The 19,422-nt window shown below is 37.1% G+C and overlaps 1 protein-coding gene across 1 annotated transcript in view; it reads right to left on the reverse strand.

The window, feature by feature from the left end:
* The window catches only part of USH2A (usherin), a 375,630-nt gene that overhangs the window by 63,140 nt on the left and 293,068 nt on the right, over window positions 1–19,422 (reverse strand). The window contains exons 54-59 of the mRNA XM_034060823.1: window positions 18,924–19,122; window positions 12,492–12,599; window positions 11,782–11,965; window positions 11,178–11,335; window positions 3,898–4,056; window positions 3,127–3,289 (exon numbers count right to left, since the gene is read on the reverse strand). Of these exons, the coding sequence (XP_033916714.1) occupies window positions 3,127–3,289; window positions 3,898–4,056; window positions 11,178–11,335; window positions 11,782–11,965; window positions 12,492–12,599; window positions 18,924–19,122 (971 nt within the window). The remainder of the gene's footprint in view (window positions 1–3,126; window positions 3,290–3,897; window positions 4,057–11,177; window positions 11,336–11,781; window positions 11,966–12,491; window positions 12,600–18,923; window positions 19,123–19,422) is intronic.

The raw sequence follows: 19,422 nt of genomic DNA on the forward strand, positions 1-19,422 counted from the left end.
GAATATAATCTTCTTTGTGACAGATAACTGTAGAGCTGTATGCAGAGAACTGCAGCAACACTAACAGCAACATGCACCCCTCAGCTTTCTTATGTGGAAAGAGACTCAGTGAATCCCTGAGGTCTTACAGGTCAATCCAGAATCATTCTTCACATGTTTTCTTTTCACCATGCAACAAAACCAAATGCTTAGCAGTGCTTGTTGTTTTCCTTATCAGAGTGGTAATGAGTTATTACTAAAAATGCTGAGAAGTCTTGAGGTAAAATTCAAATGATTTGGGAGTCATACCATCAAACGTGGGGGGATAATGCAACATCAGCAATGCTTCCCCTCTACAATTTCAAATCCAACTAAACAAAGCTGCCTCCCTTACCACTGAGATTCACCAAATCTATAGTAATGTAGTTTGGATGTCTTTCTTTCTTTTATTTTTTTACAGGCTTTTGTGTAAAACAAGTGAACAAAAAGAATTTGAGATGATTGTGTGCAACATGCTAATTTGAATTAGATATTATGTCAATTACAGGTATAAATAAAACCCTCCAGAAGTTCTTATAGTTAATGACATACCCATCCATAACGATTCTTATATTAAACCACCTATGTGCCTTGCAAGCTGGCTTGTGTGCAGCTCATGGGTAAGGGTAGAAGAATAAGCAATTAATCAGAAAGAGTCAGTCTAGAAGCCTCTACACTGCAAGTCACACCAGTCAACAGCCACTGAGACCTGGCCTCTGTCTAAAATTGCCTGTTAATTTTTCAGCTACATTTTCATCATAAGGATTGCTCAGCTAATGAGAGCAACATTACAATCTCACATATCACTTACCTGCATATAATCTTAACATATTAAGTAACACAATCTTACTGAACATGACGTCGACACTTCGGCAGAAATTCAGACACTCCTTTAAGCAAAATATGAACCAAAGTTACATATAATTTTACAGGCAATATTTCTTTCAGTCATCTCGTGCGCATCCTACACAGTGCATGCTGGTGGCCAGCAGAGAGCAGTTCCATTAGCTGATATAACCTCTGTGTTATTAAAATACAGCAAGAAATACATCACCTATTTCTGTACTATTATTTTTGCAGACTATGGTAATGATGAACGGGAAGAGAAGTAGATTAGGTGATTATCTCATGAACCAGATCTTTTCTCACTCACAGTCTCTAGCAAGTTCTGGTCCTTGCGAGAAAAGTTTAAAAGCTTCAGATCTGTGTTTGAAACTGCTAAATGGATCCAAAATGAAGTGTCACCATCTCTTCCCTCATAAACTAACATTATAATTTTTCTGGTGTCTAACAAAATGTGTGCAAAATTCCAAGTGGTTTTATGATTCTACAGGAAAGCAGGAGTCCTGCCATTTTAATGCAAAGATCTGCACACACACTAGCTACCCAAGCATTCCAGGTTTTGTGTTAAATGAATTTATTTTGGTGGTGACACAGGAAGGAAGAGGGACATGATGAATAAGAAATTACATGCCATAACCTCCCATGGAAATACTGCAGTCTTGCTGCTATAACAATGTAAGGCTATGTGTGGCTACAAAATGAAAAAGAACTATGTGCTTACATCCCATTTCTGATTTTTTTTTTTGCAGCTATCTGAGAAAGATTTGATATTGTTGTTGTCTAGGCACATTTAAACTTCAGCTGAAATAACTGCCAAGTGATTCATGCCTATGTAGCTGAATATACCGATTGTATCTGGAGCCCCAGTGCGCCATTTTCATTTCACTTTAAATAAAAAACAAAATGTATCTATGTCAGTCAGTGCCCTTCTGCTGTACTCAGAGGTATCAAACAGGCTACAATTATGATTGTGAAGTGATTGTGTCACACTGGAGGAAGGTTTATTGCTTTTGAGTCTGCTAGGCAGTAACACATTCTGTTTCATATTACTCTTTATATCATTGTTTGGTTGTGACTAGAATAATCAAATGCCATCAAATGCTGTCAAATTCAATTTACAGTATTTTTCACTGAAGCGGGCCTTCTGCATTATATTTCTTTTTTTTTTCCTTTCTATGGTTGCCATGGAATAGCAGCAGTAATCATCAGCTTTATTTACAAAACCAAGAGTGAAGACATGTCTTGGGCTATAACATATACTTCATTCCTCTTCATACAGGGGAGGGACTTGGGTATTTTTGATCAGATAATTAAAAAAGAGCAAACAAAGGATATTTTAAGACAGCAGGAATTTTTAGAGACTCCTAATGTATTTAAGGCAAAGTGAATTTATATTAATTATCACTGCTGATTTCAAAAGGTAATTCAATTCCCTGTCTTCTAAGTCACAGCTCTAATATAATAAAATATCCCAAACTCTAGGTTCATCCCAGCATGTGTCTGCCACACGTATTTAGAGCTGGGAAAACCAGGAACTTCAGAGTTTAAGTTCCTCTTCAATACATGGCTTAAGTTGTATATTCTCTGCCTTTCTGAAGCTATTCAGGAGCTTTTATAAAAGGGTCAAAGGGCACAGCAGTCATCAGTGTTTTGCTACTTTGATATTTCCGCAATCTATATAGAAAAAACCTCACACAGAGCTTATGAAGCTTCTCATAGGGAGTGAGGGTAAGCCAATCAACCACCTAAACAGGTCAGCTGAATGCAAACACTAAGCAACATAAATAGATGCAATGCTACCACACTCCAAATTACTTACAAACAGGAACATAATTTATCTTGGAGAACTGATCTGTATTAGGAACCTAGACACCTTTTTTTTGCTTTTAAAACCCTCAGAAATGGTGAATTACTCCTGTCTCCATTTCAACATTCACAACTGTCTATCAGAGAGGACTGAAGAATTCACCTAGCAGGTGGAGTAAACACAGTGAGAGTATTTACCTTATAATATTTTTCTGTCCCTTTGGACTTTTGAAAATATATTTTCACCTGCTTTTTGTCATTTGTTGATCAGGAAGATGATTCTTGCCTCAGCTCTTATTCTCAACTTGTCCATCCATATATCAGGATCTTTAACATTTGAAAGGTGATATACACTTTATCATGTACTTCTACACTTCTTTTTCACCTCCAAGTATATCAAGGAATAAAGAAATTACTAGTTCAATGAGACTAAGAATCTGAGGTGATGAAAGTATTTACCTGTGAATAAAGTAGTTAGTAATAATGCCGTTTGGTTTCTTAGGTGGTGCCCATTTCACTTCTATGAGTGCAGATCCCATTGCTTTAACGATAGGTGGGCTCAGTTCTCTAGGAGGTGCTTCGGCAGTTCTTGCATATGTTTGGCCACCCACTCCACACCCACCTACAAAAACAGAAGTTTGCTTAGCAATGAGAGTTCTTCCTCAACAAAGTGTATAGTAAAAGCAAATAAATGTCAAGTAATGAATCTCCAATGAAGAGGTGCCTCATTTCACTACTGAAAACTCATTTAAATTACTGTGGTTTCACTATTTACTCCTGATTTTCACCAGCGCAGGTGAGAACTGGTTCCAAAATGTCATTTTAGGGAGACTTATTTCAGTAGGATTTTGAAAAGCTCCATTAAAAGCAATTAATTTTGTAATATTTGGGTTCTTCTCTCCTGTCTTTATGATTACCACTTCTTGTTGGTGAAGAATTACAGAACTGATTTTGTTCTGTATGCAGATTTCTAAGAATCGTTAAGCTATTTGTGAAGAACTTTTAATAAAAAGGCACATATTACCTAAAATCTCCATTTAAAATATTCATGATATAATGTGGAGAAATATTTTATGCTTCATTCAGTACCAGGCTTTCTTTACACTAAGTAAACACTGGACTTCGATGTAGGAACAAGATTTTATCTGTTTTGAGGAGTTGAATTTATCTGAAGAAAAAATCTCCATTCCCTTCCCAGTTACAGAGGCAAGACTTTGAAAATCATCTTACCATTCTGGCATGCCTGTATTCTTATCTCATACAGGGTGTAGGGATCCAGGCCATGGACAAGAGCAAAAAGTGCATGTCCTACTGGCTTCACTAGTAGAGTGGGACTGCTTGAATTTAGTAAGATGTTGTATTCCAAAGGCACGTCAATTATGAATATCCCTGTTGTGACACAGAGAACAGCCAGTGATTATCTGAAATACTAACAGTAGTGCAGGACAACTTCAAAGAGGCACTGATCACATGCAATTTTAAATGTAAGCCCCCTCTGAAGGTTTTACCTACTGCCTCTTTTTGAAACTACAGTCATTTAAACATAAACTGAAACAGATCCATCTGCAGATCACAACTGGAAGGCAGACATTACAGTTCTTACTTAAAAATCTCAATTCAGTTCAGTCAGTGCTCGTGTTGCAATTGCTGCTTCCAGGATGAATGACTATGACCCAGGCAGCTTTTATTTCTTTATTTTGGAGGGGCAACAGCTACTAGGCACTGCTGCTTGAATAGAGAGGCACATGATCAAAAAAGTGAATTGCAACCATTCAGGATATCTCTTTTCACCCCAGCAGTGGTAGCTGAGTGTGAGTTTTTAGCCTGCTTTCCCAGTGAAGAACAATACACAATCTTGCACCAAGAAACTTATTGTTTCAACTGATATAAGAACAGGTTAGTTTTCTTTGAAGAAAAAAAAAAAACAACCCTCAATTTTTACTATTTTGTTGTAATTCAGACATTTTCACCATCGTTCCTCTTCCAAAGCTGTCAATTCCTATTTTTTCAGTTCTGTTGAAACACTGAAAAAGCAGTTTCTTCACAAGAACGAGCTTAGCCATATACTATCATCTTAGAATGATTGTCACAGGTTCCTGGATCTTTCTTTGTTTCCTCTCATGACTTCTTGAGAGTTTGTGGGGTTTTTTGTTTTATTTTATAGCTTTGGTTTTGTTATTAGGAAATGAGCTGTAGGTTAATTATCTTTTTTGGCCACTATAGACTGCTCTATGCAGACAGCAGCAATTTAATAAACCCAAGCGAAAAGCCAAAGAAGAGTCTGTTAAGTGTGTTTCCTCCATTCTGCAGTCACATAAGGCACAATCTTAAGAAAGAATAAAGCAGAGAAGGTCCCTTTTCTGAAATGAATCAAGATGTATCTGATGATTAAGAGCACATTTTGCTTTCATACAGCACCTACTTTAGCTGTCGCAGAGATGTCTTTGTGATTCCACCAAGAATCAGTTGCCTATGAACACTTCTGAAACTTGTCCAGATCTCAAGAATCTTTCCATACCTAATTGTGGTTTTGGTCCTTCTCTAATAAAGTACCTATATTGATACTTGATATATTGAATGCAATAATTGAAGCTACAAAGACAATTTTTTTCCCACTGTTGTGCATCTTTTACATGTGCTTTTTTTTTAGTTAATTATATATGTGATTATGTACATTAACTAAAGAAAAAAAAGTTTTATAAGAAATCAGAGAGATTTCAAGTTTATTTGTGGTACTATAAATAACCACTGTACTTTGGAAGAGCACAAAAAATCCTTGAAATACCAAGTTTTCACAATTCCTAGAAGAGAAAGAAGACATAAAAATCCCAAAGAAAGAAGATGCTGCTGCCTTTCTAGATGGTAAACAAAAAAAACACCATTACACTAAAAAGATCTGAAAAGAAAAAGCCCTGAAGTGGCATGACTTCAATCTTATTCAAATACTCATCTTACAGGAAGAAAAACAAAGGTGCTGATACTAGTCATTGGAAGAGGTGAAGAGAAAAGGAAACAGAAAGTGCCAAACTCCCACTGCAAGATTTTCCTTTTTCAATGTAAAAGGTTCAAGAAAATCACCAAGCTCTAATCGGTAAGAATGGATCAGCAGAAACATGACTTTTAAAGTCATACAAGATGTTACAGAGTAAAACTGTGGGAGGTGATCTTGAAGTAGATGGCTTCTGCAGAAAAAAAAAAAATAAAAGGCTATTTTTTGTCTGTGGTATATGTAAGATAAAATGCCTTGGAAGAGTGCATTTAAGTATGCATTGTGTAATGGCACTAGTAGTTAAAGTTATAGTATTACATCTAAACTACCTTTTGTTGTTCTGCTGTAATTAGAGTGCCTGTAAAGGACATCACAGAAGATCTGAAAGAGCTTGATGTGGTAAACATCACATCCTACTGCCTTAGAAACCTTTTTTAAATCTCCTAGTTAAGGTCCCCTTCTTCTCCAGTCTTGACAACAGACCAGATATTCCTTGCTATCTTATTAAAATGACACATAATTCACTTTTGTGCATCCAATTGGTGAATTTCTAGGCAAAATTCACCAGAAACCTTTGAAATTGGAACTATTCAGAATGCCTGATTTCCCAAGGAAGATTAAATACAAACAAGGACAGCTGAATCCAGTCATCAATATGCTGCAGAGGACACTTATTTCAAAATGATTGACATACCCATGCCCAACATTCAGTCCATATCTCAAAATAAATAACCCCAAGCAAACCAAATCCAACCAAACCCCTAAAATCTTAAAATCCTGCTGAATGTTGCAATGTGTTAGGAATTATACCAAGAATGAATATGCTCAGGAGGAAAAACATTCTCAACAAGTATACAGGAAATTGTAAATAAGATCAAGTAAACATCCTGAAAAATTCCAATATCCAATGGAAATCCTTCTGCAATTTGATGTAATGAATCAAATGCTTAGATAAAAGGATGTCTTTGTAATCTGAAAGAGAAAAAATACACACTTATACAACACACAGTCTGGTAAAAAAACTTTCTCCCATAATAGCCTTCAGCATCTGCAGCCAGTCTGAAACTACTACCTCATGTGCTCTATCAGAGGGAAACGAAATGGACATGTTTGTTAAAGTCAGCTGGGAAACCACACGACTTGGTTAATTCCAGAGTTCATAAATTTATGTCAGAATAAAAGGAACCATAAAAGCACAAATGAACCAATTTACCCTAAGTGCAAATGGCAGTTTTGTTATTTAGTGTCAAAGTTACCATGAGCACAATGACAATATGCCATAACACATTTTCATGTTCACTAAAGAACAAGGGTTTAGTTGGTTAATATTCCCAGCAATACTCTTTTTCATAATTTACAACAAGTAGATGCTGATAGGTTATTTAACATTTATGAAGTTAAGATGTAATCAGAAAAACCCTGATTATCTTTACAAATATAAAAGTTAAATTATTCCACTATTTTTTCCCTGTGACTGCATTTCACAGCAGGTGCACATTCTGCAATGGGACAAGTCAATCAAACTAAACCTTGGGGTTTTGTGGGCATATTTGGATAATGTTTAACGGCCAATTCTGTGCAAAACTCTGCAAATGAGGTTTGATGGCTCTGTGTACTTCAAAACTAGGGTAGGTCAAAATAGAATTTGCAGCACAAGATGCTTCGAATTGGGGAAAAAAATCCACAGTCTGTTTTACCGACTGATAACAAAAAATCTGAAGTCAGTTGCTGAAACATTGTTTAATATGATGTGAAGCTCTATCACAATTAGAGCAAAATAGTTGAACTCATCCACAATAGTTGAACACACGCACAACAGACACCAAAAGAATAATGTAATATCTTTTATTTAAAAAACAAGTAAGAGTAAAGTTATATTTTAATATTAAACTTCACAAACTGAAACAATCTATTTGGCTTCCTGACATTAAGTGTTTACTTTAAGCTTCAAGTACCCAGCCATCTCATTCTGGTTGTATCAAGTATTACCAGCAAGACTCCGAAGATATTAGTAGCTAGAAATGCTAATTTGTTTCAAGATGAAGAACTCTGGACATTGAGCTCGAAAAGCTTGCCCTACAGTGTTGTGGAGCAAACAATCATTTATATGAGAAAGCAAAAAAGAAGAAATGTAACATTGGCTTAGCAAAAGTCAGAACAATTTGAGAGGCCACCAACAAAGGAGAAACCAGCTTAGCTGGAGAAGCTAAAGAGACAAATAAATGTCATCCAAATACCAAATTTGATACCATGAATAAAGTAAGAATCCAAACATGTTACATAACTTTCATTCTAATCGACATGCAAATCAAAGGTGGATGAAGAAGAGTGTTGCAACATGATTAAAGAAGACATTTTATTCAGACCATCCTTAACATATGCAGGAAATAACATAGGAGCAGAGGGCAGGATCCTCTTTTGAGCATGTACAGGCTTCATGGCATCATCATCAGTAACTGGAGTTATCTAGCAGAATCAAGCCCCCAGTGAGGACCAACGAGTTGAAATGCAGGATGGCTACCTGCCTACCTATCAATAACATTTATGGATATGCTTTGGGAGAATTATGCGGTGGGGCCTTTTTTTCCCATTCAGCTTTTCTGCCTCTATCCATGGCACTAATAGTCATTCCATAATAATTGTAACATATCCTTCTGTAGCATATCAGTGAAATGTACCGTGCCTTTGAGGTCTGTGCACTGAGGCAATACAACACAAGATAATGGGATGCCTATTTCAGAAAATAAAGTCCTATTTTCCATAGTGAGTGAGGTGTGTCAAATATTTTCTCCAAATCCATCACTTTAACCACTACTTCACCACCTTGCTATTTAGCTAAGTCAGGAGTTTTGAAATGCTATATATCTATAAAGTCATAAGGTTTAGATAAATTACCGAAGTTGAAACATTATAATTAAAGCCATCCAAAATGAAGGTCTGTGTAATATTACGCCTATAATTAATCCTGAAGGTGATTATTTGATCCAAGTTTATTACAACAGATAAGAAGATAGAATGCTAAAGCATTCCTGATATCCACAGACAGGAAGACAGTATGACCAACTATCACCTCATCAAAACTGGTTAATAAAAAGCACTTTTTCCATGGACACTTTCAATTAAATGTCTCATCCAAGACTGACTGCCAAGCCTGACAATCCTTATAACAAATGCTGCATTCTGGGTTTGTAAGGGAAACCTTTATTATCTCAATATAGCTTATTTTAAAATATGGAATCATACACATTAAGAAATAGATCAGGAAAACACAGTTATTCCATGCACAATTATATAAATGAGGATAAAAAGTTGCAGGGTCTAGCCTAATCCTACCAAGCTGGGGATGTATGTGGCCCCAGATATCTGCATCCATAGGACTTCTCAGTGGGATGTAAGCCATTCCACAAGATCAGAACCTGCATGCCCTGCAGTCTTCCTCTTGGGGGGAAAAAAGCACTAAGAGTATAAAGATCTAAGAACGAGTGTTAGACTGGGATATGAAGGGTCAAGAATTAATTCTCTAGCTTCTGTATATATCTATGCTTCTGCACACATGGTTGGTTTGTAGCATTAGTAGTATTTAGTATTCTTTCAGTAACATAATCTGCTGCTAATACTCTCCATTGCTGTACGATCAACCAGTGGCTCTGAGGTGCTATAATAAAAGGAACAGTTTTGCTTTCCTGTCTACCCAGCAGGGCACTGTATGAAAACCAATCCCTTATTCATACTTAAATAATTGGCCCCAGAACAAGAAGGCAGAGAGGAAGGGACTAAGTCACCAAATATCCATGAAAGTGAGATAACAGTTCAAGGTGCATCCCAGTACCTGGAAAGAAATACATATGCCTTCCCCTGATTGAGGAGAATTATTCCGACAGCCATTTGAATACATCAACCCTGCATCCTCTACAGGGCTGTAATGTCCAGCCTCCTCCTTATCCCTCTAATTGTGTGGTTTCAGGAATACATGAACTGTGTCTACACAACCTTATTTACAACATAACCAAATGTACTACACAGAGCCTGATTCTCCTTGCAGGCTTGTAACCTACTACGAGTAACAGGAATTTGAACAACTGGAAAAGAAAAGGTCTAGAACAACAAGGACAAGCTTTTCTGGGAAATAATACACTTTTCACAAGCCTGTGCTATTCCAGTACATTCTTATGTTCTAAATTTATTTATAATGTTGCTGAATATTTTGTACCTTAAATTATATTTATTATCAAAACAATCATGCAGCATGAGTCACTTTCCAGTAAAGTCAACTGTAGATTATATGACATTTGAATTCACCTCCCTTCTGCTGGGTTCTAAATCCTTTCAGGCAGTAGGGGGAAAAGTTTAATTTAAGATTTTAATCTTTCTCATATATTATAGCATTTCTATAATGGATTTTGTGCGTCTGAAAACTAAAAGATTGACAGCTCAGGGTATTATAGATTTATTAATCATTGCTTAAATGGGTAGGGTGAATGCTGCTAAGCACTGCCATATAACTTGCGATTCCAGCCTTGAAGGCAAAAATATTTTTTCTAGGTGACTTTATTTTTAATGTCAATTGACTCTACTGTGATGAGAAGAAGAGACATTAAAAACTTCCCTGAGTTCATTGATAAAACGTATTGTTCTTGCAACATGCAAACACCTGAAGTTTCTAAAGGAAATTGACCTAATTTTAGCTAAAAAACCCCAATATGGAGAAAGTGGAGAACACCTTGCTGGAGATGAACTACACTAGATAGAAAGTTGTTCATTTACAATGTTCTCATTATCCCTCAATAACTATAGCATATCATTTTTATAACATCAGTAAAGTACACCAATCACTTAAGCTGTGATCTATATTAATGACACAGAGCATATAAAAAGATACTATTATTCTGTTACTCCTTCTTAGCCTACATCAGTAGCAGGCCAAGACAACCTGAGGATATTCAGGAGAAGAGGGCCTTTGCTGACCCATCCTCCTGTAAGGTAACATGTCCACAAAACACTATGGTGCTCGAGTGAATAAAATGTACTTAATCAAGTCAAAGCTAGCACAAGATCTTCATGTCACACTCTGACACCTTTTGTTAAAGGAGCTCAATGTTGCATATCTGCAGGACAACCGCTCATTTTAATTGCCAAGACAACACCAACCCTACAGTCTGGAAGGTTTTCCTGTTGACAACTCAGGTGAGTCTGAACAGAAGAGAAAATTTATTTTCAATGTAATTGTGTCTTTTTCTTTTTTTCTTTAATACTTGTACTCAATGATAGTTTAGAAAGTCAAATGAACATATGATTTTTGATCAGCTAATCCTCACAACACCCATGTCAAATATATAGGTCAATATTATTAAAATGTGTCTAGGAAACAGCAGCTTTAGATACTGGTTATTTAAATCACACAAACACTAAAACTAAATATGAAGAATAAAAATATCTGAAAGATTCATCTGCCTGGCTGAGTAGACTAACTTTTCCATGCTTTCATTTTGCTACAAATTACTACATAAAAATACATTTTTACCTGGCACATCCCAAACTAGAAATATGGAATATGCATCAATTACTGTGACATTATATGGGACATGAATTTTCTCTGGTGTTCCTACTGGTGTTTGTACAACATATTTATCACTAGTGTTGCTGCCACCCCAGGTGCTGGCTTCCAGCTGGTAAACATATCTGCACAAACACAAAAAGATCAGTAGACACTATGGTTAGAAGCTTTAGGCATTATCAGTAATAGAACATTTCCATTTTCACCAATTTAAAGAGATTAGACTATAAAGAGTTGAAAAAAAAATGTTTTTCTAAATCTATTCCATGAAGGGAAAAAACAATGAGCCACCAACCACCAACCATTCATGAAGAAAAAAAGCCTCCCTCTCTTTGAATCAAAATGGCTTATTCTCAGAAAAGGAAAGGAAAGGGAAGTCCTTTGATTAAAGCTTTCCAGCACTTGGAAGCCTCCTAAATGTGACCTAACAATTTTTCCAGTAATTAAGTAATGTTGTAAGACAGTTTTCTCCTGTTAAAAGAGTGACTTGTCTCTTGTACATTTCACAAACACACATACATATATTTTGAACTCCTTACACCCATTACCAGAGCTCTTTAATACGCCTTACCTCCTGTTAGGCTGCAGGTTAACATCAGTGAAATTGAAGTCTGTACTGCCACACAGGAAAATCTGTTCTCCATCACGAAATAATCGATACTCAGTGATGAGTCCGTTGGGTTTCTTTGGTTCACTCCAGTAGATCTCCACTTCTGTTGAGCTGACTATGATATGATGAGGCTTTGGCCATACCCCTATTAACATCACAGTGACACTATATTAATTTGACAGAAACATAAAGGGTTGGGTTTTTTATCTTTCCCACAGTTAGTGATGTTGCTTTCAGCAATGTAAGGAAAGCATAAAACATTACCAGAAACAAAATTAAACACACTTTCTGCATTTACCCTGTATCAAATGCAGCCACCAGGGCAAGGTGCAGCTTAATGGAGAACAAGGCCAAAGGCTGCAGCCTTTATATGCCCAGTTGTCTCTGCATATTTATTTGTGCTTTAAAAAACATGCATCTAGTAATTCTAACCTTGCTAGCTTAAAGAGGAACTTAGGGAAATCATCTCAAAAAGAAAGTAGAAATGCCACACCAGGCAGTCAGTATAAAGAGTGTGTTAAGATACAAAAACACCAAGAGAGATGGATTTTCTCTTGTATAAATTTATACACAACAGCTTGATGGGTGAAAGTTGATTTTTGCACCTTGTTAAACCATCAGAAAATACAAGCCCACATGTCCATCTCTATAAGAATGCACTTGTCCCTTACCATGAGGAGCAGCTTGTAAAGTCTGACCTGAAAGTGGCTGGCTAGAAGCACACCCAGCAGATGTGCATGCAGTAAGCAAGAAGCTGTAATTAGTGTATGGCTGCAGACCTAGAAAGAGCAAACATAGATTAGATTCAAATGTTGACATTGGGCATCCCAAGAATTGTGTCAGTATATAGAAAGTTACCAGACTTAAAGTTAACATTTAATATTTTGGCAAAGAAAATGTGAACCATTCTTATGTTACATCTGAATAGTACTGAATGGTGTATTCTTGTTAATTTTATACATGTATATCCTCTACTAGTTTAAAAGACCTGACAAAAAAAATAGTTTGAACATATGTCTATGCTGCAGTGGATCTATGGATGCCCCTCATATAGATATATTGGAATTAGCTTCAAATAAGTTAGATGGTACTTGCAGCATAGTAACAACAGTCCAGATCTCAACCCAGATTACCATCTGAAAATTTACCCAGTCTCTCAGGTGGTTTTTTTGTGTTCCTGTCCCCTTCCCAACTTCTATTTGTTAATTTTGTCTCCTATTTTTCCTATTTGTTACAAGATTGTACTATAGATGCTATAAAACAGTTTAGAAGAGTGATCAACAACCAGGCCTTCCCCGCTACAAGATACTAATTCCAGTTGCTTGTAGTTTCTTCAAAATGATTATTTGTAGCTCAAACCTTTTATGCTGCACATCCTCCAATGAGACTAAAAGAGAATATATTGCTTTGACCTTTCCTTGGAAATTTTCAGGCACCCTTGTGCTCTGTGTCAATGACTTCAGGTTTGACGTCAAGTTGCCCATAGCTTTAGAATTTGACTTCAGGACTCCTCACCAAAAACTTGGCTAAGATACTAAGCTTTTAAAATAGCCATTTCTGCACACCCGTTAGAGGTTTCTTACACTTAAGACCCCTGTGAGCCTATCTTGAATGCCTCAGAGCTCAGCTTTAATTACTGATCTAACTGCCACACAGACTTTGCTCCTGCCCAGGCTACAGAGTCTTTGCTAAGCTACTCTTTTGGGTATTGCTCAAAGTTGATCTTAAAAATTATATTACAAGGCACAGACACTGAAATCTCTCTCTTGAATGCTTTCAAGGATCCTCTTGTTAACACTTCATAATACGTTAAAAAAACATTCCTCTTCCTGAATGCAAAAGGGACAAATAGCAGCAAGAAGCAAATTATATACAAAACCTGTGAAAATGTTAAGATTTCAAAACTGAATTCTCAAAGTAGGTAATCCCAGCATTAGGATGTTGTATGATACAAACTGACCCCCTCTATGTATAGGCTTTGTGGCACAGTCCTGTCTAATACTCCCTCCAAGACGTGTTCCCTTGGTCCCTAGGTTGCGTAATTTTGTAGTGCCTGGCCCTAAAGCATACAGTTGCTTTATTAACACACAAGCTGAGAATTGCAAATGGCTTCATAAAGTACCAGAAGAATAACAATAAAAAAGAAAGGATAAAACATTTCTCTCTCAGAACCACGATGCTGACTCAAAGACACTGAGAAACAAATACCCCCCTGGACCTGCCAGGAGGCCATTCGGAATGCCTGGGACTTGGCTGTCAGAGTACCTGGTCTCATGCAAAACTTCATCCATTTGAGCACAACTGGTACCTTCATCTGCAGCCCCAAGAGCTCAGGAAATTCAGGCCCCAGGTTTCAAGGCAGGATGTCCAGAAAATGGAAAAGACAAGATGTACCTTCCTCAGTACTACAGCCTGAGCAGATATGAATGCCCTGGACAACAGCAGCCAACTTTCTTGATCCAGAGGTGGCCTCTCCTCTATGCTCTGCCACTGTCCGCTTGCTTGTAGCCTTCTAATCTGGCATCCCACAGGATTCATGAGGCTTCCCAGTTGGGCACCATGGCAGCCCCAGCCCAGGCACTTCCCTAAGAATGGTGCCTCCCAAAGCTGGGCAGGGCAGAGCTGTGTGGAAGCCAGCACATCTCCAAGATGGGCTGACATGGGGTTCTGGACCATAGGCAAGAGTGGGGATGGCCCCAGAGAGGCAGGCAGCAGCCGGACAGCGAGCTGATGGGTTAACACACTGTCCCATGTGCTACCACTTGGCCATCCTCCCAACACACTGCCCCTTCTCCTTTCTTCCTTTTGACAGCCAATCTCTCCAGCCCTTCCATGATCCACATTCTATCCCTCTGGGTTGGCACCATCCCAGCTGCCTCCCTCACTGTGCTCCACATTCATAGAATCATAAAATCATAGAGTAATAGAATAATTAGGGTTGGAAAGGACCTTAAGACCATGTGCCTCCCTGACTTCCACCAAGCAGAAAGGAAATTTTGCTCTGGGCAGATGCAGACATAGGCCCATTTACACTGAGATTTCCAGAAGGAATAAACTTACCAAGCATACCAAAAGGTGGGGCAGCAGTCCTACATACAGGAGCATTTTATTTTGTTTTGTTTTTAATTGTTTTGGGTTTTTTTTCCATTTCATTCTTACCCAGAAGAGACACACCTTGTGGACTGAATGAGACAGTAACTCTATGTACAAATAACTACACTACTGTTTAATGCTGACTGGTTGTGTGAAAGAAGCTGAATTAAGATTATACAGGTCAATTCAAATGTTTAATATAAGTTGATTTTTAAGTGCATGACTTTGTGACCTTAAGGAACTTTTGATGTAGCCCATGCACTTAATTGTAATTACATCAAGAACAATGCAATTCTGTGACAAGAAAGAAAGCCTGGACAAAATCTTTGTTTATAAACAAACTTGCTCATAGCGAGTAAGATATTTTAATTACAATGTATTATGAACAAATAGAAAGAATAGGAAACAATTACATAGAAAGGTAAAATACTGAACGGAAGACATGCAGGCTACTTAACAATGCAGGCTACTTAACTACTGAACAAGACATGAAGGAGAGAAGATAAAGAGATGACCCAGAGGGACAGCCCTGGCTGCAACATAATCATGAACTGGAAGAGGAGAAAAATCATCTGAACATTGTGTATAAAAGTAAGAAGGGAGAAAATGACAGTTGCAGACTAGAGAGAGGCAAAGGCATGGAGGAAAGCCAAGTATTTAACATTTCAGGATAGAAAAGATTACTGTGGCAACAAATTACTTGAATTCCCCTAAAGGGAGTCATGTTCACTTTTAAAGGAAACATGCATAATAAAGCAATACTCATTTACAACTACATTTTAAAGAGAAAAATGGGCATTAAAAAAGAGCACATGGTTTCAATGAATTTATTGGTGAAATTCTGATACCTGAAATCTCTTGCCATACACAGAGCAGTTGCAGCATATTTTTATCTAGATTATTAAAGCTTTGCATTAAGTGCCTTGTCTTATGCATGGTTTGGAAAGCTCTATGCAAATCTACGTAGGTGATTAATAATAAAAATAACAAGTAAGATAATCTCAAAACATAAACAGCATTTTGCTTTTCCAATTTCTCTGCTTGATTGTTCACTAGAGGATACTTCTTTTCTTTTGTGGTCTATTATTGTGGGTTTATGGGTTTTATTTTTTTGTTTTTTTAATTGAGCAGTCTATTTTGTTATTGCAGCAACTGTCATTTGCCAAAAGGCTGTGAAAGAGTGGGGTTTTTTTTCAAGAATGCATTGTTCTATTAGTCAAATCAATTCCTTCTAATACTGTTTGTCTCCATTTGTGGGTATGGCTCCAGCAATGTCAGTAATCAGCTCCCAGAATAATGCTCCTGGGTCTCACTGTGGAAAATTTACTTAGGAGGATGTCAGATTGCTGACCACAGTCTCACACAATCCCTCCACCCCTAAGAGTTTCCTTTAGATAAATATTACTAATGAAATCAGTGCTGCATGGAGATAGAGTTGACCGGTGACAATATTTCTGTATCTCTTTATTTTCACTACCCTGAAATGGAGAATATGTTCAGATGAAAGAATTTCAAACCATTCAGTCATAAAGTATTTGTTAATAGTGTTTGTTTTACTAAGATAAACATCAATGATCTTGCTCAGCTTTTACCTAAAGATGATTGATCCTACAAATTCTCAATAAAGTCTCTTAATTGAGCTATTATTTGTATTAAATGTATTAAAAAAGGGGAGCTGAGGAAAATCTTTGCTATATATCCACCTGCTTCTGCTGAAGAGGGCACTCTTAGCTTTCTTTTACAATTTCCCTAATTATTTTCTTCAGTCTTACCCTCTGTTTGGCCCTACTACAAAGCATTAGCAGGCCCATTTGTAAAGTAGTAGTAACACAAAGTGAAACAATGCCATAACTGTCATCCAAATTGTTCTGTACAGGGTAGTGGAAGTGTTCAGTAATAAATGATATAAAAAGGTCTTTTATTGACAAGCTGCCATGTGCTGTTTGCATTAGAGAATATGAGAAGATGATGGCTGCTGCCCTAGGTCCCAGTGGCATTCAACTCAGTGAGATAGCACAAAATGCTTCAGTTTGCTTAAAGCATTGATAACACCTCTAAATAATTAACTGAGGACTTCCTGTCTTCAATTACTTAATGTTTTTTTTTAACATCTTGAGAGGATTATAAGCAATTTATGGATTTCACATGATGAGCACATTCACCGCTATTCCCACAAAGCATTTGTGGGATCATGTTTCCAAAGCTTTGATGTAATTAAAAATAAGCAGCAAGACAATGGTGCAGTGGCAAGGTGTCTGTTATTTGCAAGACCCTAGATTCAAAGTCTCAAGAAATACTAATGCTACAGCTTCATTAATGTTCAACTGTTGCTCAGGGAAAAGCAGACAGTTTTGGGAGGAAGGGAGAGAGAAAGAAAAAAAGGAAGATGAGAAAATCGAAATGTACATCCACAGGAAAAAAGGCAACAGTTCAAACATTTGAGATCATATATGAATTAAATTTGATTGTTTTATCTTATTCTTTTAATTTAGAGAGCAACAATTATCTGCATTGCTATATCACTGCCATGAATTACACCTCATTACCCAAGTAAGCTCCTGTAGAAAACAGCACAAGATTTGATCAAGACTGTCAGGAAGAATGATAATTTTTTTTCACTCCTGTCTTAACATGGCAACATTGTGGCTTAATGGAACAGGCACACAAAAGTTAAAATGAGTCTTGTTTCTCAGAAGGTGGTTTCATTTGGTATTGTTTGCCTTAAAATCTCAATTACTCTGGAGGTATAACCGCCTTTTGGGAAGGAAGTGGGAGCACAAGAAGTATTTTTAAATGGGTTTAATAGATCATTCCTTGTTGGTAGGTGTCCTTTACAAGTATAAACTTACAACAGCAATTCTAAAACACCTACCACCAACTGGCATACAGTTAATATTTTATGTCCAGAAGCACTGAATATGGACACAGAAATAATATTCTGATGATGAATTTCACACTTAAGCATGATACTGTCAAAAAGGAATAGCAAACCTTTACTCCTCTGTGAGTGACTACAGCAAGGATGATGTCTTTTAAAGCACTAAGGGATCCACTCAGGACTCGTGCTTTGAGGAGTGGCTGAGAGTGCCATATATGCCTGACAGGTTTTATGTGCCCTAAGTCAACTTCTGCTCTGCAGGTGGCTATCATATGATGTGTATAATATATAAATCTCTAAGTTTCCTAATCGGAGGTGGGGTGGGAGGGGTGGGAAGGAAAGGAAGAAATAATGTATTTATGAATTCCTAAAAATCATAACAACAAAAATATGATGAGCAGCCTGAGGTCAGAGTGAAAAATGACAGCTCAGAATGCTTTGTGTTCAACAGCAACATTTCTAATAATGTTGTTTCAGTGTAATGTTCAAATATAAATAAGAATTGAATAGGTGAAAATAATATGTTTGAGGACTGAGTTAAAACTTTCCCCAAAACGCCTCAACTAAAATGTCTTTCAGATACATACACACACTGGTGAAATTTCACCAAGTACTTAGAAAATGGCTGTAAGCAATATATAAGATTATAAACAGAATCGAGGATCTTTCCCTTTCTGTCTTCATTTCCTTTTTATTATCTGAGGCATAAAGTACTGTTCCAACACTGCTATACACTGCTATACATTCAAAGCAGCACTGGTGACTTCAACTGCATTACCGAACATTAATGATGGTTAAAGAGAGAGTTGAAAAGGTGTGAAGGGATGGGAAGCCTACACAGAATATCTGGGACCTCAAGCACAACACAAAGCATGCATCTTGAATTGAGCTGGATAGATTACTTTTTTTTATCATTTTGAAATGAAATCTAATAGTGTTTTAACAAACAGCAGCCAGCAATTAAAAAGATTGAAAAAAACCCAGATTTAAGGTAAGTAATGATAAAGCTTTCTAAACTGTGCCTAGTAATGGGTATTTAAAAGTTACAGACAAGCAGCATTTTTAGTATATTAATACTGTCTTAGATAATAAGGACAGGACATTAGCCTGCCAGAGCACTCTGCCTCCTTACCTGATACTGTGTGCTGCATTCTGCTTGCAGCATCAGTGTATATCAGACCTTTCCCTACTTGACTGATCTGGTACTCTTTGATGATACCATTTGGTTTCTTGGGTGCAATCCAGCTTAAATGTAGTGCTGTTGAGTTCAAAACACTGACGTTTGGTGGCTGAATGCTCTCTGGGACTCCTTGGACAGTGACTGCAACTACCTGAAGACATAGGAATTAAACAGCAATTTAATGTAATAGTACACTAGATACCATGATCAATGAGAATGTCACTTTTGTTTTAAAATGTTGTTTGGGCTGGCATATCATTACCAAGGGCCTGGAGAACTAGTTACTTTTTTCCTCCTTTTTCACAATGAAATCTGACCTTGAATACATTACTTAAGTCTATGCCTACAATTTATCACAACAGGTTCACTGTGTTTTAGCTGAAGCGCGTAGCACAGGGTGAAACAACAAAAACTGTGTTGCTTCAAAACTCTTGATAACTCTCTTCCATAT

The sequence above is a fragment of the Melopsittacus undulatus genome, chromosome 3, assembly GCF_012275295.1.
Source record: "Melopsittacus undulatus isolate bMelUnd1 chromosome 3, bMelUnd1.mat.Z, whole genome shotgun sequence".
In the NCBI taxonomy this organism is placed as follows: Eukaryota; Metazoa; Chordata; class Aves; order Psittaciformes; family Psittaculidae; genus Melopsittacus; species Melopsittacus undulatus.